Source organism: Abramis brama, assembly GCF_963993115.1.
Source record: "Abramis brama genome assembly, chromosome: 5".
Taxonomy (NCBI): domain Eukaryota; kingdom Metazoa; phylum Chordata; class Actinopteri; order Cypriniformes; family Leuciscidae; genus Abramis; species Abramis brama.
The window spans coordinates 43,315,532-43,330,894 of NC_139967.1; the positions used below are offsets into that span (position 1 = coordinate 43,315,532).

The window sequence follows — 15,363 nt, forward strand, 5'->3', positions numbered from 1 at the left end:
CTCAGTTAGTACTAAATCTGTTTTAGTGATGCTATTTCCTCCTAATTCAACTTAAAAACGTAGTTACTGTCTAAATTTTTAAAGGTACAGTATGTAACTTTTGGCCCCTTTTTAGCGTTCAAAAAACAAAACTGCATAAATTTTGCCGAAGATCATTGTTTTGGTTGTGCTTCGGCTCTGGGTGACTGTGCGGATGAATATGGTTCTTTCTCATAATTGAAAAAAGAGAGATTATCCTACTTCTCAAAACCTTCACTACTTGGTTTAAGAGATATAACCAGTTTAGATGGAAAGGATCTCAAGCTGACTAGATGAAGACATTACTGTAGCTTTACATTAGTAGACGGTATTTCCTTTAAAATAAATAACAATAAACATAATAAATTACATCATAAAATTTCCTTTTGTTTCTTGCTTTTTTTATTTATTCCCAAAAGTTGGCATGAAATGGAAATTCACTTTGTCCATTTTTTAAATGCATTTTATTGATCTTATTGTGAATTCATCCATGCATGCTCGTAATTTTTAATCAAAATGTCAACTTGAACTTCAAGAGACTCCTCTCTGGTGATGTATGCAGGATTCTCCAATCATTTTGTATGCTTAAACTCCTACTCATTCTTAAATCTGAATTTAAGCTTTCATTATTATCTGCCTCCATCCAATCAACAACCAATGGATAGAACCAAGTTCCTTCCTTACAGTTTTCCCCTTTTTCATTAATCATTTTCACTTGGATGTACATCACAATATCGAAGAAAAGATCTTTACTTCCGTTACATCACTACTTTAAAACTGAAAAGTTTTTTGTTTGTTTTTTAAATCCCAGATTTTCACTGGGTCACATTATTGTGGATGCCACTGTGTGTGTGTTTGAGGAGGTTTAGGGAGACAGAGGCACTAAAAAGCATACTTTCATATATTTGGCAAATTTAACGGGGGCGAGTTTGCAAATGCTACTTATTTAAAGGTAATTATTGATGTGCTCTGAGATTAATTCTGATTATTAGCTGCAAAAGTGTCTGAACAAAAATAAGAGATCAAAAGAAGCATTAAAAATGGTGCGGTATGGTTGAACACCTGTCCTTTTGTGCTCTTTCTTGCATTTTGCATCAATAAAAGAGAGAAAAAGAGATACAGCAAAGAGTTTAAGCGAAAAGGCAAAAACAAAAGCAAGAACAGCTTCAGAAAAAGTGGTTTTGATCTACTGCAGCGTCGTGGAGGCGTAATTAAACAATATTTCTGGGCTTTGGTGGAGCCGCTCAGCATATGCCGTATGTCACTTCGCTTCATCATTGACAAGCACACCAGCCTCAGCAAATAAACCAGAGCAGGGCCGGCAAATAAAGATTTATTAGACTTTTATATATTTATACCTTTTCTCGTGGTTTTATTCCACCCCATTAAATATATTTACATGGAAAACAGACACTAAATATAAGGCTACATCTTCTGCACTCATGACAGTTTTGCATGAGCTATAGTCTTTTGTTACCGTGGTAACTACAGAGCAAATACTGGGCATTAATTGTTGTTTTTCAGTTGTTAAACATGGTTGTGTATTAAATTGACTTATCATGGCACAGCCATATAAGTTTGGGGCTAATAACCTGGAATATTTACTAAATTTGAAGGATAGAAGGTGCATACACCACCAGGAAGAAGAGAACAAAAGACAGCTGATGACTACAGTATGAGGGCGAATACTCTCATAGACACACACACAGTCACAATAGACCCATTTCCTTCTTGTCTGTTGAGTATGTTTATGTAAATGTGTGTGTGTGTGGCTCTGGTGTGTGTGGGTGCCTGTTGGCTTCAAAGCAAGTTCATAGTGCAGAACAGATAAGCACAGCAACATTCGTCCTTGTATTTAGACGGTCTTTTCCTCTTTCCTTCCCTTCTCCTGCTCCACTGTAATGTCTAAATCTCTCTCTCTCTCTCTGTGTGTGTGTGTGTGTGCTTGGATGTAGATTGTTAAGACATTGCCACCAAATTTGATTTCAATCTGACCAAAACAGATTTAAGTGTGGGGGACAAAATGTCCCCACAAAGATGGCAATATCCCAAATCCTTGTCCTTGTGGGGACTTTTTTAGTCCCCATGAGGAAAACAGCTTATATAAATTATACACAATGATGTTTTTTGAAAATGTAGAAAGTTTTGTGATGGGGAGGTTTAGGGTTAGGGTTAGTGTAAGGTGTTAGAATATACAGTTTGTACAGTATAAAAATCATTATGTCTATGGAAAATCCCCATAAAACATGAAAACCCAATGTGTGTGTGTGTGTGTGCTGTTTGGAGAATAGTGGTGCCAGTAGGTAATCATGCAGAGATAGTGATCTCAAGCTGATTAAGCCTGTTACGACAAGCTAGACAGACATTGTGATTGTGAGCATCTTTCTCAAAGATAACTCAAAGTAACTCAAAGTAACTCAATCCAGTCCTGTGCTCCTCCCAACACTAACCAAATCACAACATCCCACTCTTTGTGTTAATTCATTTTGAGCAGAGCCAGAAGTTGTGTGTTTTGAAGGAGCAGAGATGAGCAGAGATGCAGAGCAGCTGTAATGAAGTCATGATGCAGGGTCTGAGAGGACTCCAGGATAGCCCGACTCGATCTAGGTGGCGTTCACTGCTGTCTAATTAACTATAAATGCATTAGGGAGCAGTTAGACTGCCTGCCAACAGCTCAGAGACAGGCCCCTAAATCAGCCCGTTGTTGGATATAGTGCTGAGTCACCAAGAGAATTATGGGTAATACAATTTTGCTAACCATTTATTTGTCTGGTCATAAGTTGTAGTGGCTCATGACTTCATAAAATGACAGTGGAGGTTCATTTGGAAAGGCCTGTTACTAATACACACACCTGTGCGAGACAGCTGAATATTAACACAATTACATATTTCAGCAAACAAACTCAAACAACTCACAACAGCTGCTCTTCACACTTCTTAAAATCATTCATTCATTTTCAAATCATTGATTTTGTGTGTGTGTGTGTGCGTGTGGTTCCACAGGTATAGCTTTATTAACAGTTCAAGTAAACTTTACTAAAATATATAGTAGCCCATACCTTGAAGTTTAAAAACAAGTAATGGGCGATTTGAGAGGTACATTTTAAAATGAGAAATAATGTGAAATATAAAGTCACACTGTGACATGAAGTGAACTGTGAGATATTAAGTCTTATAGTGAATTATAAAGTCAGAGTTATGTTAAATCAATTTATAAACTATATATAGTCAAAGGTCAAATTTCTGAGATTGCAGTAAATACAGTATATGGTTTCATCATTAATGAATAACTACACAGGAACAAATGAGAAACGCAATATTAACACTCTAGTAACTACTATTAACTAACAAGAAATTCTGATTAATGAATTAGTAAGTAATAGCATAGCAGGAGGTTCACTATTACACTCAAAACAATTAAGCCTTTTTTAAGATTTACGAATTTATAGTAAAATTTCATAAAATTTTTACGAATTTATAGTAAAATTCAATTAAATTGAACTGAATAATCCTTACATATTATTCAATTATGAATTAAAGGGATAGTTCACTTTGAAATTAAATGTTGGTATTTTTTAGCTTACCTCAAGGGCATCCAAGATGTAGGTGTCTTTTTTTCCGCAGTAGATTCAATTTTGATATTTTTAGGTCAAACCGTTCTTGTCTGTCAGTCATATAATGCAGGTCTATGGTCACTGTCTCAAAGAGCATGCACAGAGTCCAAATTAAAACAATTCCCCATCGTCCAAATTAAACAATTCCCCATCGTAAGTACACATTGATGGCCTAAGGCACGAAACGAGCGGTTTGTGTGAGAAAACGAACACTATTTATATCGTTTTTACTTTTTACCTTTTGTACACAGCGACGTCCAAGTGATCTGAGGCCGCGGGCGCTTCCTAGTGTGTGACGTGTACGCAGACTGGTGCATAGATATATACACTAGATGTCGCCTTGGCGACGGCAGTTCATTGAACGAATGCCGTAGCCAAGGCGACATCTAGTGTATATATCTATGCACCAGTCTGCGTACACGTCAGATCAGATCACTTGGACGTCGTTGTGTACAAAAGGTAAAAACGACATAAATACTGTTCGTTTTCTCACACAAACCGCTCGTTTCGTGTCTTAGGCCATCAATGTGTACTTACGATGGGGAATTGTTTAATTTGGACTTCTCTGTGCATGCTCTTTGAGGTGGTGACCATAGACCTGCATTATATGACTGATAGACAAGAACGGTTTGACCTAAAAATATCAAAATTGAATCTACTGCGGAAAAAAAGACACCTACATCTTGGATGCCCTTGAGGTAAGCTAAAACATACCAAAATTTAATTTCAAAGTGAACTATCCCTTTAAGAATTTTATATTATATATATCATATTCATAAATTTAAAAAAGAAATGAAAAAATGTTTAAATTTATGAATACGAATCACATAAAGGGAAATGGTCCAAAATGGTCCATATTCAAAAAAATTTTTTATTAAGCTCTATTTTTAAAACTAATTTTAAATTCTTAATTCATAATATGTAAGGATTATTCAGTTCAATTTGATGGAATTTTACAATACAATTGAAATTCATAAATCATAAAAAAAGGTGTAACTTTTTTTTTTTTTTTTAGTGTAGCCAATCAATAAATATTATTATTTTCATACCTCCCAGAGGACCGATATGAACTATACAGGTTCATAATTAATGCAAATAATGCATAATATATAATCCATTCTAAAGTGAAGATCGAGGTAACCCACTAGTAATGACTCAAGTATTACCAAATCCTTCAGAACTAATTATTTGGAACAGTATTCTAAAGTGAAAAGCATGATAACTCCATAGTAATGACTGAAGTCACTGTAAGCTTTTGAGGTTTTTGTAAGATTTTGATAGTAATTGCTTTTGACAGATTTGATAACACATGAGTCATTACTAGTGGGTTATCATGACCTTCACTTTAGAATACAGTTGTTCAGGGGGTAAACTGAAACAAGAAATATCATGATTTTGAGTTGTTTTGTTCAATTTCTATGCTTGTTTTGCCTTCAATCATTTTAAGTCATCTTAGGAAATCAATATTTCAATCACTGTTTTTCTAAGGATACCTGTGATGCAATTAATAAGTGTATTAGCATAATTATATTCCATCATATTACTGTTGTTTTCTCTTAAAACCTTCTATGAAAGGTGATGCAGTGCACAGTGAAAGAAGAGACACAAAAACGAGAAAGAGGGAATGGGATCAGGAATGTCATGAGTCTGATTCAAACGTGCATCTCCCGCATCTCAACAGAGTGCTGCATATCCTTCAGACCTATAGTCTCTGATGCACACTGCATAACTTAACTGAATTTGCTCTTCATCTGAAGGCTTGACAGATTGGATTCAGAAGCTCAGATGGAGAGCACTGGGCCGGCCGCGGAGTTGCTTGATAATTAAGTATCATTAGAGTCTCAGTCATTATTCTAGAGCTGCATTTACAGAGACAGGCCTGTGGGCTTCTGCTTCTGCTCATCTGTTTACTCTCTATATGAGTGTGTGTGTGTGTGTGTGTGTGTGTGTGTGTGTGTGTGTGTGTGTTTGAGAGCTTGAGCTTCAGAAGGAGTTCTTACTGTTTGTACAGCCTCATTACTCATGAGGCTTTCAGATCATACTAGAGTAAAGAGACGTCTATAGTTATTAGAATCTCAAGTGTAACTTTAAACTTAGAGCAAGTTTGAGTTGTTGTTTAATGTTTAGTGCAGGGCTTTCCAATCTTTTCTATCAGCTAAACTCTTGTGACTAGATCCACACAAAATCTGTGACTACAGAGCTCAACGTCTGTCGTTCGTATAGTATACACCCCATATATTTTGTGTTTGTTTATTCAATATTCAGGGGGCAGTTGTGGCCTATATAATTGGTTAGAGAGTCAGACTGGTAACCTGAAGGTTGCGGGTTCGATTCTCAATAATACCGGCAACCTAATCTCCATTCGCTCACTGGGCGCCACAGCAAAACGGCTGCCCACTGCTCCGTGTGTGTGTGCACTATAGGTAACACAGAGGACAAATTCCAACTATTCTTGAAACAAGAATTTGATAATGTTTTCACTACAAAAGAAAGTTTACTAATACAATTTGGTGACTTGTCAACTAACTTGGTCCACCAACAGACATTCTACTGACTGTAAGTAACTTCCCAACTACATGTCAACTTATTCTACTAACCCGAACCCTAACACCTAACCCTAACCTAGCAGTCTACTACAGTCTACTAATACTCTAATTAGTTGAGTTAGTTGACATGTAGTTGCAAAATTACTTATAGTTTGTAGAATGACCATCAAAATAAAGTGTAACCCACAATTGACCAAGTTTGAATCCATTCAACAGAATTCATGGATTTCCCCCTCAAAATCAGTGCAGAAAATATCGTTTTGGTCCTATGACCTAAATTATTTTCTTAGAATTTTGGATGAAAAATTTTAAACAGTACAAAAATAAAACAGAAATATTACTTAAAATATTAGGACTGTCTATGGATAAAAAAAATAATCACACAGATTTCTGTAATTAATCACAATTAATCATACCTAATATTAATCTATTCACATTGAAGCTGTCACAGTTACCAGCTGGTGTGCCCAGGTTGACCACCAGAGGGCACTCCTTCTCTGACCTTTGCCACTCAGGCATGAACTTCAGTTCCCATAATCCTTTGCCTGGACTCATCACTAATTATTGCATTCACCTGTGTGTCGTTACATTGTGTGTGTCACCCTATTTATACCATGTTCTCTCTGCCGTTTCTCATCGAGGTTTTGTAATTGTCACACGGCATTCCTGAGCACTCTCCCTTGTCTTTTGCTCTTCTGTGTATTGTTTGCAAGTGTTTTTGACTCTTTGCCTGGCATGACTACGATTCTGGATTTTCCAATAAAGCCGCGCTTGGATCTCACCTAGTCTCAGAGCTATCCGTGACAGAAGCTCTAAATATGAATGTAGAAACAACGTGAAGACAGATATTTATTTAATTCAATTCACAATTAATATTGATCATTTCAGTTGCAGTTCCACAATAGGTCCGCACACTTCTGGCCACATGCAGTTCACACTCGGTTGTCACGTGTCCACCATCATCCCTAAAGCACTATCATTCAAAGTGAAGGTGACACTGACCTCATCACGTCCAATGAACATGTCATAATGAATAGCAGCAGTGGAAACAGTGGAAACTCTCTGCTCTGGTTCAGGATCAAACCCTGTGAGACGTGTGCTATGAGAAAGGCAGGTTAGAATGTTATTACACTATTCACTGAATCTCATCATCAAATCATTTGTCACCAAAGCACATATTGCCAGTGGATTACAGCAGCGGCCACAGGTCGCATGTGTGTGTGGTTAGTCAACCCTGCCAAGCAAGAAATGAGGTTCTGCGGCTCAGTATTGCTTTAAGATGGAGAATGGGAATAGGACAGATAACATGCCATATAACCTCTAACCTCTCCAAACCAAACACAGCGCTTATATCAGACACTAAGCATAGTTTAAATTAGAGAGAAAATAGAATATGGTTGCATGATATATCATAACTTAAAGGTCAGGGGAATATAGATGTGTCTTGTTGTGGCTACAACACTCACACTTGCAAAAATCAATCACTGATCAAAGATTGAATGGCGAGTTCACCCCAAAATGAAAATTCTGTCGTGATTTACTGACGCTCACCCTCCAGCCTGTGTGCTGATTTCACATTTTTTCATGTGATTTCCATTCAGCACAGTCATGCTGCGGTGCCCACATTCAGTTACAACACATGTAAGAACCAATGCCGTTTGTTGTCAAAGACATCTGTGTGCAGATCTTCAGTGGGACTTTTTTTTAAAATCTGAATGTGGGGACAAATGAGATTTCAGAGCTTTTGTGGAGGAGAAAATTATTAGTGTAACATGATTACGGAGTCCTAACACCATTTTTTATCAGCTTGGCACATTCAGGCGATTTATGCTGTTACAACATGATAGGTGGGAATTATCTGGTTGACAAGATGATCAGCCAATCATAGGTGTCACCATTGGTGTCGCTGTTCTAATTTCTGTGTTCCTCAACATGACATCAGAAACCTTAGCAAATAATCAGTCCAACTGAACTGCCAGATATTGGCTGATAAAAAAAGATTACAATTGACAAAAATAGGTCAGTAATTGACTAATGAATCAAATCTGCTATGAACTAACTCATTATTCATTTGTGAAGTAATTAATTACTGTAATTGAAGGGACTCCTTCTTTTGATGTGCATTAAATACTGTTTAGCACAATTCTATATAAAACAATAGTGGATTTAAAGGGTTAGTTCACCCAAAAATGAAAATTCTGTCAGTAATTACTCACCCTCATGTTGTTTCAACCCCGTAAGACATTCGTTCATCTTCGGAACACAAATTAAGATATTTTTGATTAAATCTGAAAGCTGATCACTCCTCCATAGGCTTCTAAGTGATTGAAAGCTGGCCCAGAAAAGTTATTAAAGACATCGTTAATATAGTCCAAGTGACTACAGTGGCTCAATCTTAAGTTTATAAAGCGACGAGAATACTTTTTGTGCGCAAAAACAAACAAAAATAACGACTTTATTCCACTATTCATTTCCTTGAATAGTGGAATTCATTGTTGCACGTCACCACGCATCACACACATGATCAGCGTCGACCAATAGTGAGCCTACGTGGTGACGTGCAACACAGACGCGCTGCGCTAAAACACTACGTAAAAAGACTCGAGGTCCAGAGAGAAGGAAATGAATAGTGGAATAAAGTCGTTATTTTTGTTTGTTTTTGCGCACAAAAAGTATTCTCGTCGCTTTATAAACTTAAGATTGAGCCACTGGAGTCACTTGGACTATTAACGATCTCTTTAATAACTTTTCTGGGCCAGCAAGTTTCAATCACTTAGAAGCCTATGGAGGAGTGAGCCAGCTCTCAGATTTAATCAAAAATATCTTAATTTGTGTTCCGAAGATGAACGAATGTCTTACGGGGTTGGAACAACATGAGGGTGAGTAATTTTTAATGCCAATTTCTCCCTTTACATATTTTGGTCAGTTCAAGAATAGTTTGTGCAATTTTATATTATTTATTTGAAAAATGAAAAGAGCAGTTTCACGTCTATCCTTGTATTGCTCAACTGGTTGATATGGGATTTAGAATGTAATTAGTGACTAATGCAATACTTTTTAGAGAGAGTAATTTGTACAGTAATCTAATTACACTGTTGAGGATGTAATTATTAGCTACTAATTAATTACCGTAATTTTAGAGTAACTTACCCAACACTGCGCCTGAGTTTAAATCACACTGGGGCAAAATTGTGTTGTTGAGGAAAAAAACTAGGAAAACTTGCATCGATTGGTGTATAAGTCACATTTTATTATTTTATTAATGAATAATGTAAAATAGCAACGCATAACATAATTTATAGTGGTGTTAGTTTATATAAACAATATTTATTATAAATGCCAAGTCTAAATTAATTGATGAAGTGAAAGTGTGTACAGAGACGATTATCTCCTTTAGTGTTCTTCATTTCACTAAATGTGAAGTAACCTAGTTTCTGCAACACTAGTGGCACCTGTGCTAGGACTGATTTGTTTTTCACGTGTATTTGTGTGCGTTTATTTATACTCTATTTTGCGTGCTTTACGTTATTAGCATTATATAAGTTGCTCCAGAATATTAGTCGAAGCATGTTTCAGATGATACAAAACACAACTTATAGTCTGGAAAATACAGTGTTAATGCTTGGACCTATTTAAATTTAATCTTTTTTATTTCATTTTTATTACCACAAAGTCAGTTTGTAAAAACAAGCACAAAACAGTGTGTTTAGAAATGCAGTTAAAATGGAAGTCTTTAGTGCAACTGTAACACTTGCCCCACAGACTTCCATTGTAAGTGCTTTTCTGTCAATATATTGTTTTGTATCATTATACAATCTGATATACTGTATTATTTTATTTATGAGTTAATTATTTCCAATCGCAGTCGACAGTATGCTGTCAATAGAGCTTAACTAGTATTTATTATTCCTTAGAAGCATGTCTTTGGTATTGAAGTGTGTTCTTTTTCAAGCAAACTCTGCCTCTTTTAGCTTTATGTACTCGTTGACCCTGAATCTAAATATGGCCACTATTAAGTGGCTACCTTATACGTCATTTGTGAATCAAAGCCACATGTCAAAACAAATGACCAAAACACCAAGTACACTTGATGCAACACTGTGTAATCTGAGAATCAAGACGATGTGGACTTTAAAGCCAAGGACAGAACGCAGTTCAGTGTCTGATAAGGTGTATTTTTGTAGTCCCATTCTCCTACACACACACACACACGCACACGCACACGGACACTTTGTGTTTTATGGGGATTTTCCATAGACATACAGTAGCGATTTTCATACTGTACAAACTGTATATTCTATCCCCTTACACTAACCCTAACCCTCCCCATCACAAAACTTTCTACATTTTACATTTTCAAAAAACATCACTTAGTATGATTTATAAGCTGTTTCCAAAAAAATGTCCCCACAAGGACAAGGATTTCAGATATTGCCATCTTTGTAGGGACATTTTTTCCCCATAATGTATGGTTTACCAGGCCACACACACACACACACACAATGCTCAAGCTTTTATCTGATCCAGACTGCAATTGGCCCTGAGATTTGCAAGCCTCTGCAGTGAAGCTCTTGTTGATTTGACCCGCTTTAATTAAACTCCATACAGTTGCACTATCTGTATGTGTGTCTTTCATTGAAGATTGCCTTTAAAATGAAATTCTATTGAATAGCTTGTTGAGACTCATTGAATGCCCTGTCCTGCGAGTGTACACATCCACTGATAGCAGTGATTTTCCTGTGCCGGAGAGGCCGTGTTTGACTGCGTGTTTGTGTGGATACAGTCTAGAGAAGCTAGAGAAGGACAGTGTGATGTCATTAGCAGAGCAGCTTTGAGATGTCAGGCTCCCGCTGATAAACACAAGCACAGCTGGATCTGAGGCCATTCAGCTGAAGGAAAGCACGCTCTTAGTGCGCTAGCAGGGATGAGAGAGGCTTCTGGCTGTTTTTGTGTGGAGGGCCTGAAGAGGGATAATAGATAGATGAATTAAGATGTTCTGCACCCCTGGGCGAAAATAGCCATTAAGTCATTTACCAGTTATGCAGTATGTTCGGGATAACCCGGGTTTTCATGGGATATTTGCGATGATTAAACTGATCTTAGATGCTGATTGGTCAATACAGTCGTGCTAAAATACTCAGTATAGAAACACCTGTTCATCACATCACTGCAGCAACAATTGAATAACATTCTGTTACTGTTTACATGTCAGGTAAAATATTTTACAGTATTAATAATTTTTCATATCTTACAATGCACTGCCATTCAAAAGTTTGGTAAGATTTTTTAATATTTCAAGAAAAAAAGGTATCTTGTGCTCACCAAGGCAGCATTTATTTGATCAAAAAACAGTCAAGCAGTAAATTGTGAAATATCTTTTAGAATTTAAAAGAACTGTTTTATATTTTAATATATTTGAAAATGTAATTTATTTCTGTGATCAAAGCTGAATTTTCAGCATCATTACTCCAGTCTTCAGTGTCACACGATCCTTCAGAAATCATTCTAATATGATGATTTGAGACTCAAGATTGTCAAGATATTTGACAGCAAATGATTTTAACACTGGAAATGTCTGAGAAAATGGATCCCCTAGAAACTCGTCTAATGGCTTTCCTCAGTCACCATACACCACTCACACTCATGGACTGTCAGTCATCATCCAATGAATTTTGATTTCAGACATATATGGGCTGATGGTTTTGTGTATGTTTGATATTTCCATGGCAAAATTGCAAACAGTATTGCAGGCCTTTCTTTCATTAATGCTCCGTTCACTGGACAGAGACACAGCTCTACTGCCACCCTGAGCATTGTTGTTGATACTACAATATCTAGACTTTAAGTTTTCTGACCAGTCAGAAGTATTTTAAGGAGGTATTGAGGGCAAAAATTTTGTTTACAGCAATAAAAAATAAAATAAATAAATACTGTAAATAAAAAAGCCCACAGGATTTATAAACATTAAATGTAAATTTGTGTCATAAAATATATCATGTTTAATAAAAGGTAGGCCTACTTCTCAATTCAGGAAGTGCTTCATGAATTATTTTGATTTTTATTAATTATTTTCTTCAGTATTTTAGTTAAATTCATATGATTAATGTTTTATTTTATTATTTATTTAATTTATTAATTGTTTAAAATAAACTTTTGATAAAAGTCTACGACTAACCAACTACTTTTTTTTTATTATATACTTTTCTGTGGGGTCTAAAATATCACTTTTTTATTGTTCGTCTAACCAGTTTAATAAAGCTTAGGGTCATGGAACGTGTTTTATTGTCTGACCTAGACTGAATCTCATTTTCAGTTAAATTTTCCTTTTCATGCAGACTGTGCACTTTCATTGTTTTGTTAAGCCACACATTTATTTACTTATTTTGTATTTGTTTGTATTAAGTTGATTTTGTCTTGTTTTGCTTCATTGTAATGTTGTCCTGAAACTCATAAAGTTCTTTCTTTAAAAATGGTGCTTGCGTTCAAATTGAACAGCATGTTTTCTAATTGTCCTGTGGTATTATTTACACCAAACTTCCATTGTACTGCTTTCCCACTGTGTCCGTAACACACCAATAATTGATTTGCTTCCTCTCTGTGTCTCTGTTCTAGTGGTCATTATGGCATCTGGTTTACTGGTTTACCCCTTCGGTCTGAACTCCAGCCTGGTCAAGTCTTTCTGCGGAGACTCGGACATCTACTACGCCGGCGAGTGTCAGATAGGATGGGGCTACATGCTGGCTATCGTAGGTGTCATGCTCACACTCTTCCTGCCCTTTTTCGCCAAGTACGCCCCCAAGGAGCATCTGTCACCCACCCCCTTGCCCACCCTATTATAGAGCTTTAAAGACCACCGCCAACATTCAACCTGCTCTGCCATCATTGCTATAATTCACACAACAATCTGAGGATGGACAGACTGCAGAGTCTCCACATCATTTGCCATGGTTGGTGGTAATGATGCCATCGAGACGAGCAGAACTCAAGAGCCCTCATCCCCTCTATTCGTCTTGTTTTTTTTTGTGCTGGTGTCTTCCCATATTCAATAAGGTCCTTTTCCCCCCACACAATCAACCTCCCAAGTGAAAAACTCATTTAAAAAGGATTATATGGATTTTGTTTTTTCTTTTCCTTCTTTCTAATTTGTTTGTCTGTTTTTGAAGACCTCTGGACTAACTACTGAAAATAACGGATAATGGACCATGGTGCAAATTTCGAGATTTTGTTTGCAAGGATCAAAACCAAAAATAGCGAATTAAATGAAAATTGAATAACATTTTCCAATAACTTTTTACTGAGACTTGTCAGCATGCAATGAAAGGGGAAAAAATTACAGCCCCTTCTTAAACGGGCTTATTTAGGGCTTCTGCTAATGGATCAACGGATTCAGAGGAACAGTTTCATTGAGAGAAACTCAGTCAATCTGACAGTTGGAAAGTTTTGCATTATCCAGTTTCTAACACCTGATTCAAGGACCAACACTGTGGCTTAAGTGAACTCAAACCTTTTTTTATTCTCTGTATGAGTCTTAAATTCACACTGTATTTTTCCTCACTTTGTTTCTCATATCCCTGTGAGAGCCATCAAGGAACTGTATATATAGTACGGACAAGGCCGTTGCTTCAAACTGCCATGGATGGATCGGAAGCATGGACTTTTCTCAACAACTGTGTGTGAAGGTTAATTGATCCCACAAGTAAAACCTTGCATTTTTCCAAACTGGGTGAACAGGAAATGTTGTGAAGACTCCTTTCGCTGTAACACATACTAGTACTGAATTATTCAGGATTACACAAATCAGGAGCAAGGCTGTTCTTAACTTAAAGTTGGGCTTAGTTAACACTGAGACACTATGTTCTGGAAAACACCAACTTCTAACCAACTTGTGCCTTTTGACCATTGCTAATGCTAAGACTTAAGTACCTTTCATCAGGTAATCTACTTCTAAAACATTTTGTAAATGCTTTCTTGTTGGATTAACATTGTGCGATTATTTCTGTATGTCTCCATCTTTCAATGATGATTAGTTTTAGTCGAAAGTCTTTAATGATGGAGCTTCTTGCCAAGATGATGATGTTTTAAGAGGGTTTCAAACAAAGAACAATGATGAAAGCTAAATTAGCAAGTCATTAAACAAGACAGGAAAAAAACATTTCAGTCCTGGTTTGTCATGACAGATTTATGTATCACTTTAAGAAATTTAAACGATCAAATTAATCTGATGTGCTAATGCATTTACTCTTGGCACAGCAATACAGTGAAGCTAAAGCTTCTACTTGGATCATTCCATATTGCACTTGGCTCACTTTTGCTGTTGTTGATTCATTTGTGTGTTATGTGTTCAGACTGGCTGATAACATTGGCACTCAACTGCCCTCTTGGTAGATTTAACTCTGACTTCTATTATGATATATATGAGCATACAGCCAAGAAAAAAATAAAATGTGTGTACCTTTAACTGTTAACGGTAAGCTGTAGCTCAGAGGACAGAGCACAACTTTAAACTGGCATCAGATGTCAAACATAGCAGGCCCTCTTAATGTGTTTTTGCAGGTGTACACTGGCGTCCTCCGATTGCCTTGATGGTGTCGGCAACTTGCATTCCTGAGTTCTGTTTATGATCATGTATGTATGTGCAGTCTGATCACTGGTAGCTCTTAGATCTCGTAGATTAGTGCTGTGGGTTTCCCACTGTGATGTTTGGGTTGTAAATAATTCTGTAACATGACATCCTGATGGTTGGTTCCCTTTTGAAAGATATATTTTGAGATGTTACCTCATCAATGTGTTTGTTTAACCTTTGAAATCCTTAACGAATTGCTGTTATGTGTTTCTTCTTTGTAATAAATCATTTCATAAACTTAGCAAATTGAAGTCTTTTGAATGAAGACGACAATAAAGCTTTAAAAAATATTTTTCACGTTTTGGATTTGAATACAAATTGTTTTTTAATGCACCAATTAACAATATAAATGCATATACATTCTAACTCAAATATTTTGCATATAAATTAGAATTAAATAAATATAGTATGACAACTTACAATAAATTAAAATGACTTAAATACTATATTTACCTTCTGATTAGATATGCATATAAATTAGAACTAAAATATTCTAAATGCTTCTCAATTATAATAATTTGAGATTATATAAACATAAATTTGAACAAAATACTTTAAATGC

General features: G+C 36.2%; 1 protein-coding gene across 1 annotated transcript in view; it reads left to right on the top strand.

The window, feature by feature from the left end:
• Window positions 1-15,091, top strand: part of lhfpl7 (LHFPL tetraspan subfamily member 7) — a 151,590-nt gene extending 136,499 nt beyond the window's left edge. The window contains exon 3 of the mRNA XM_084114178.1: window positions 12,791-15,091. Within this exon, the coding sequence (XP_083970304.1) occupies window positions 12,791-13,017 (227 nt within the window). The 3' untranslated portion in view covers window positions 13,018-15,091. The remainder of the gene's footprint in view (window positions 1-12,790) is intronic.
• The last annotated feature ends 272 nt before the right edge of the window (window positions 15,092-15,363 follow it).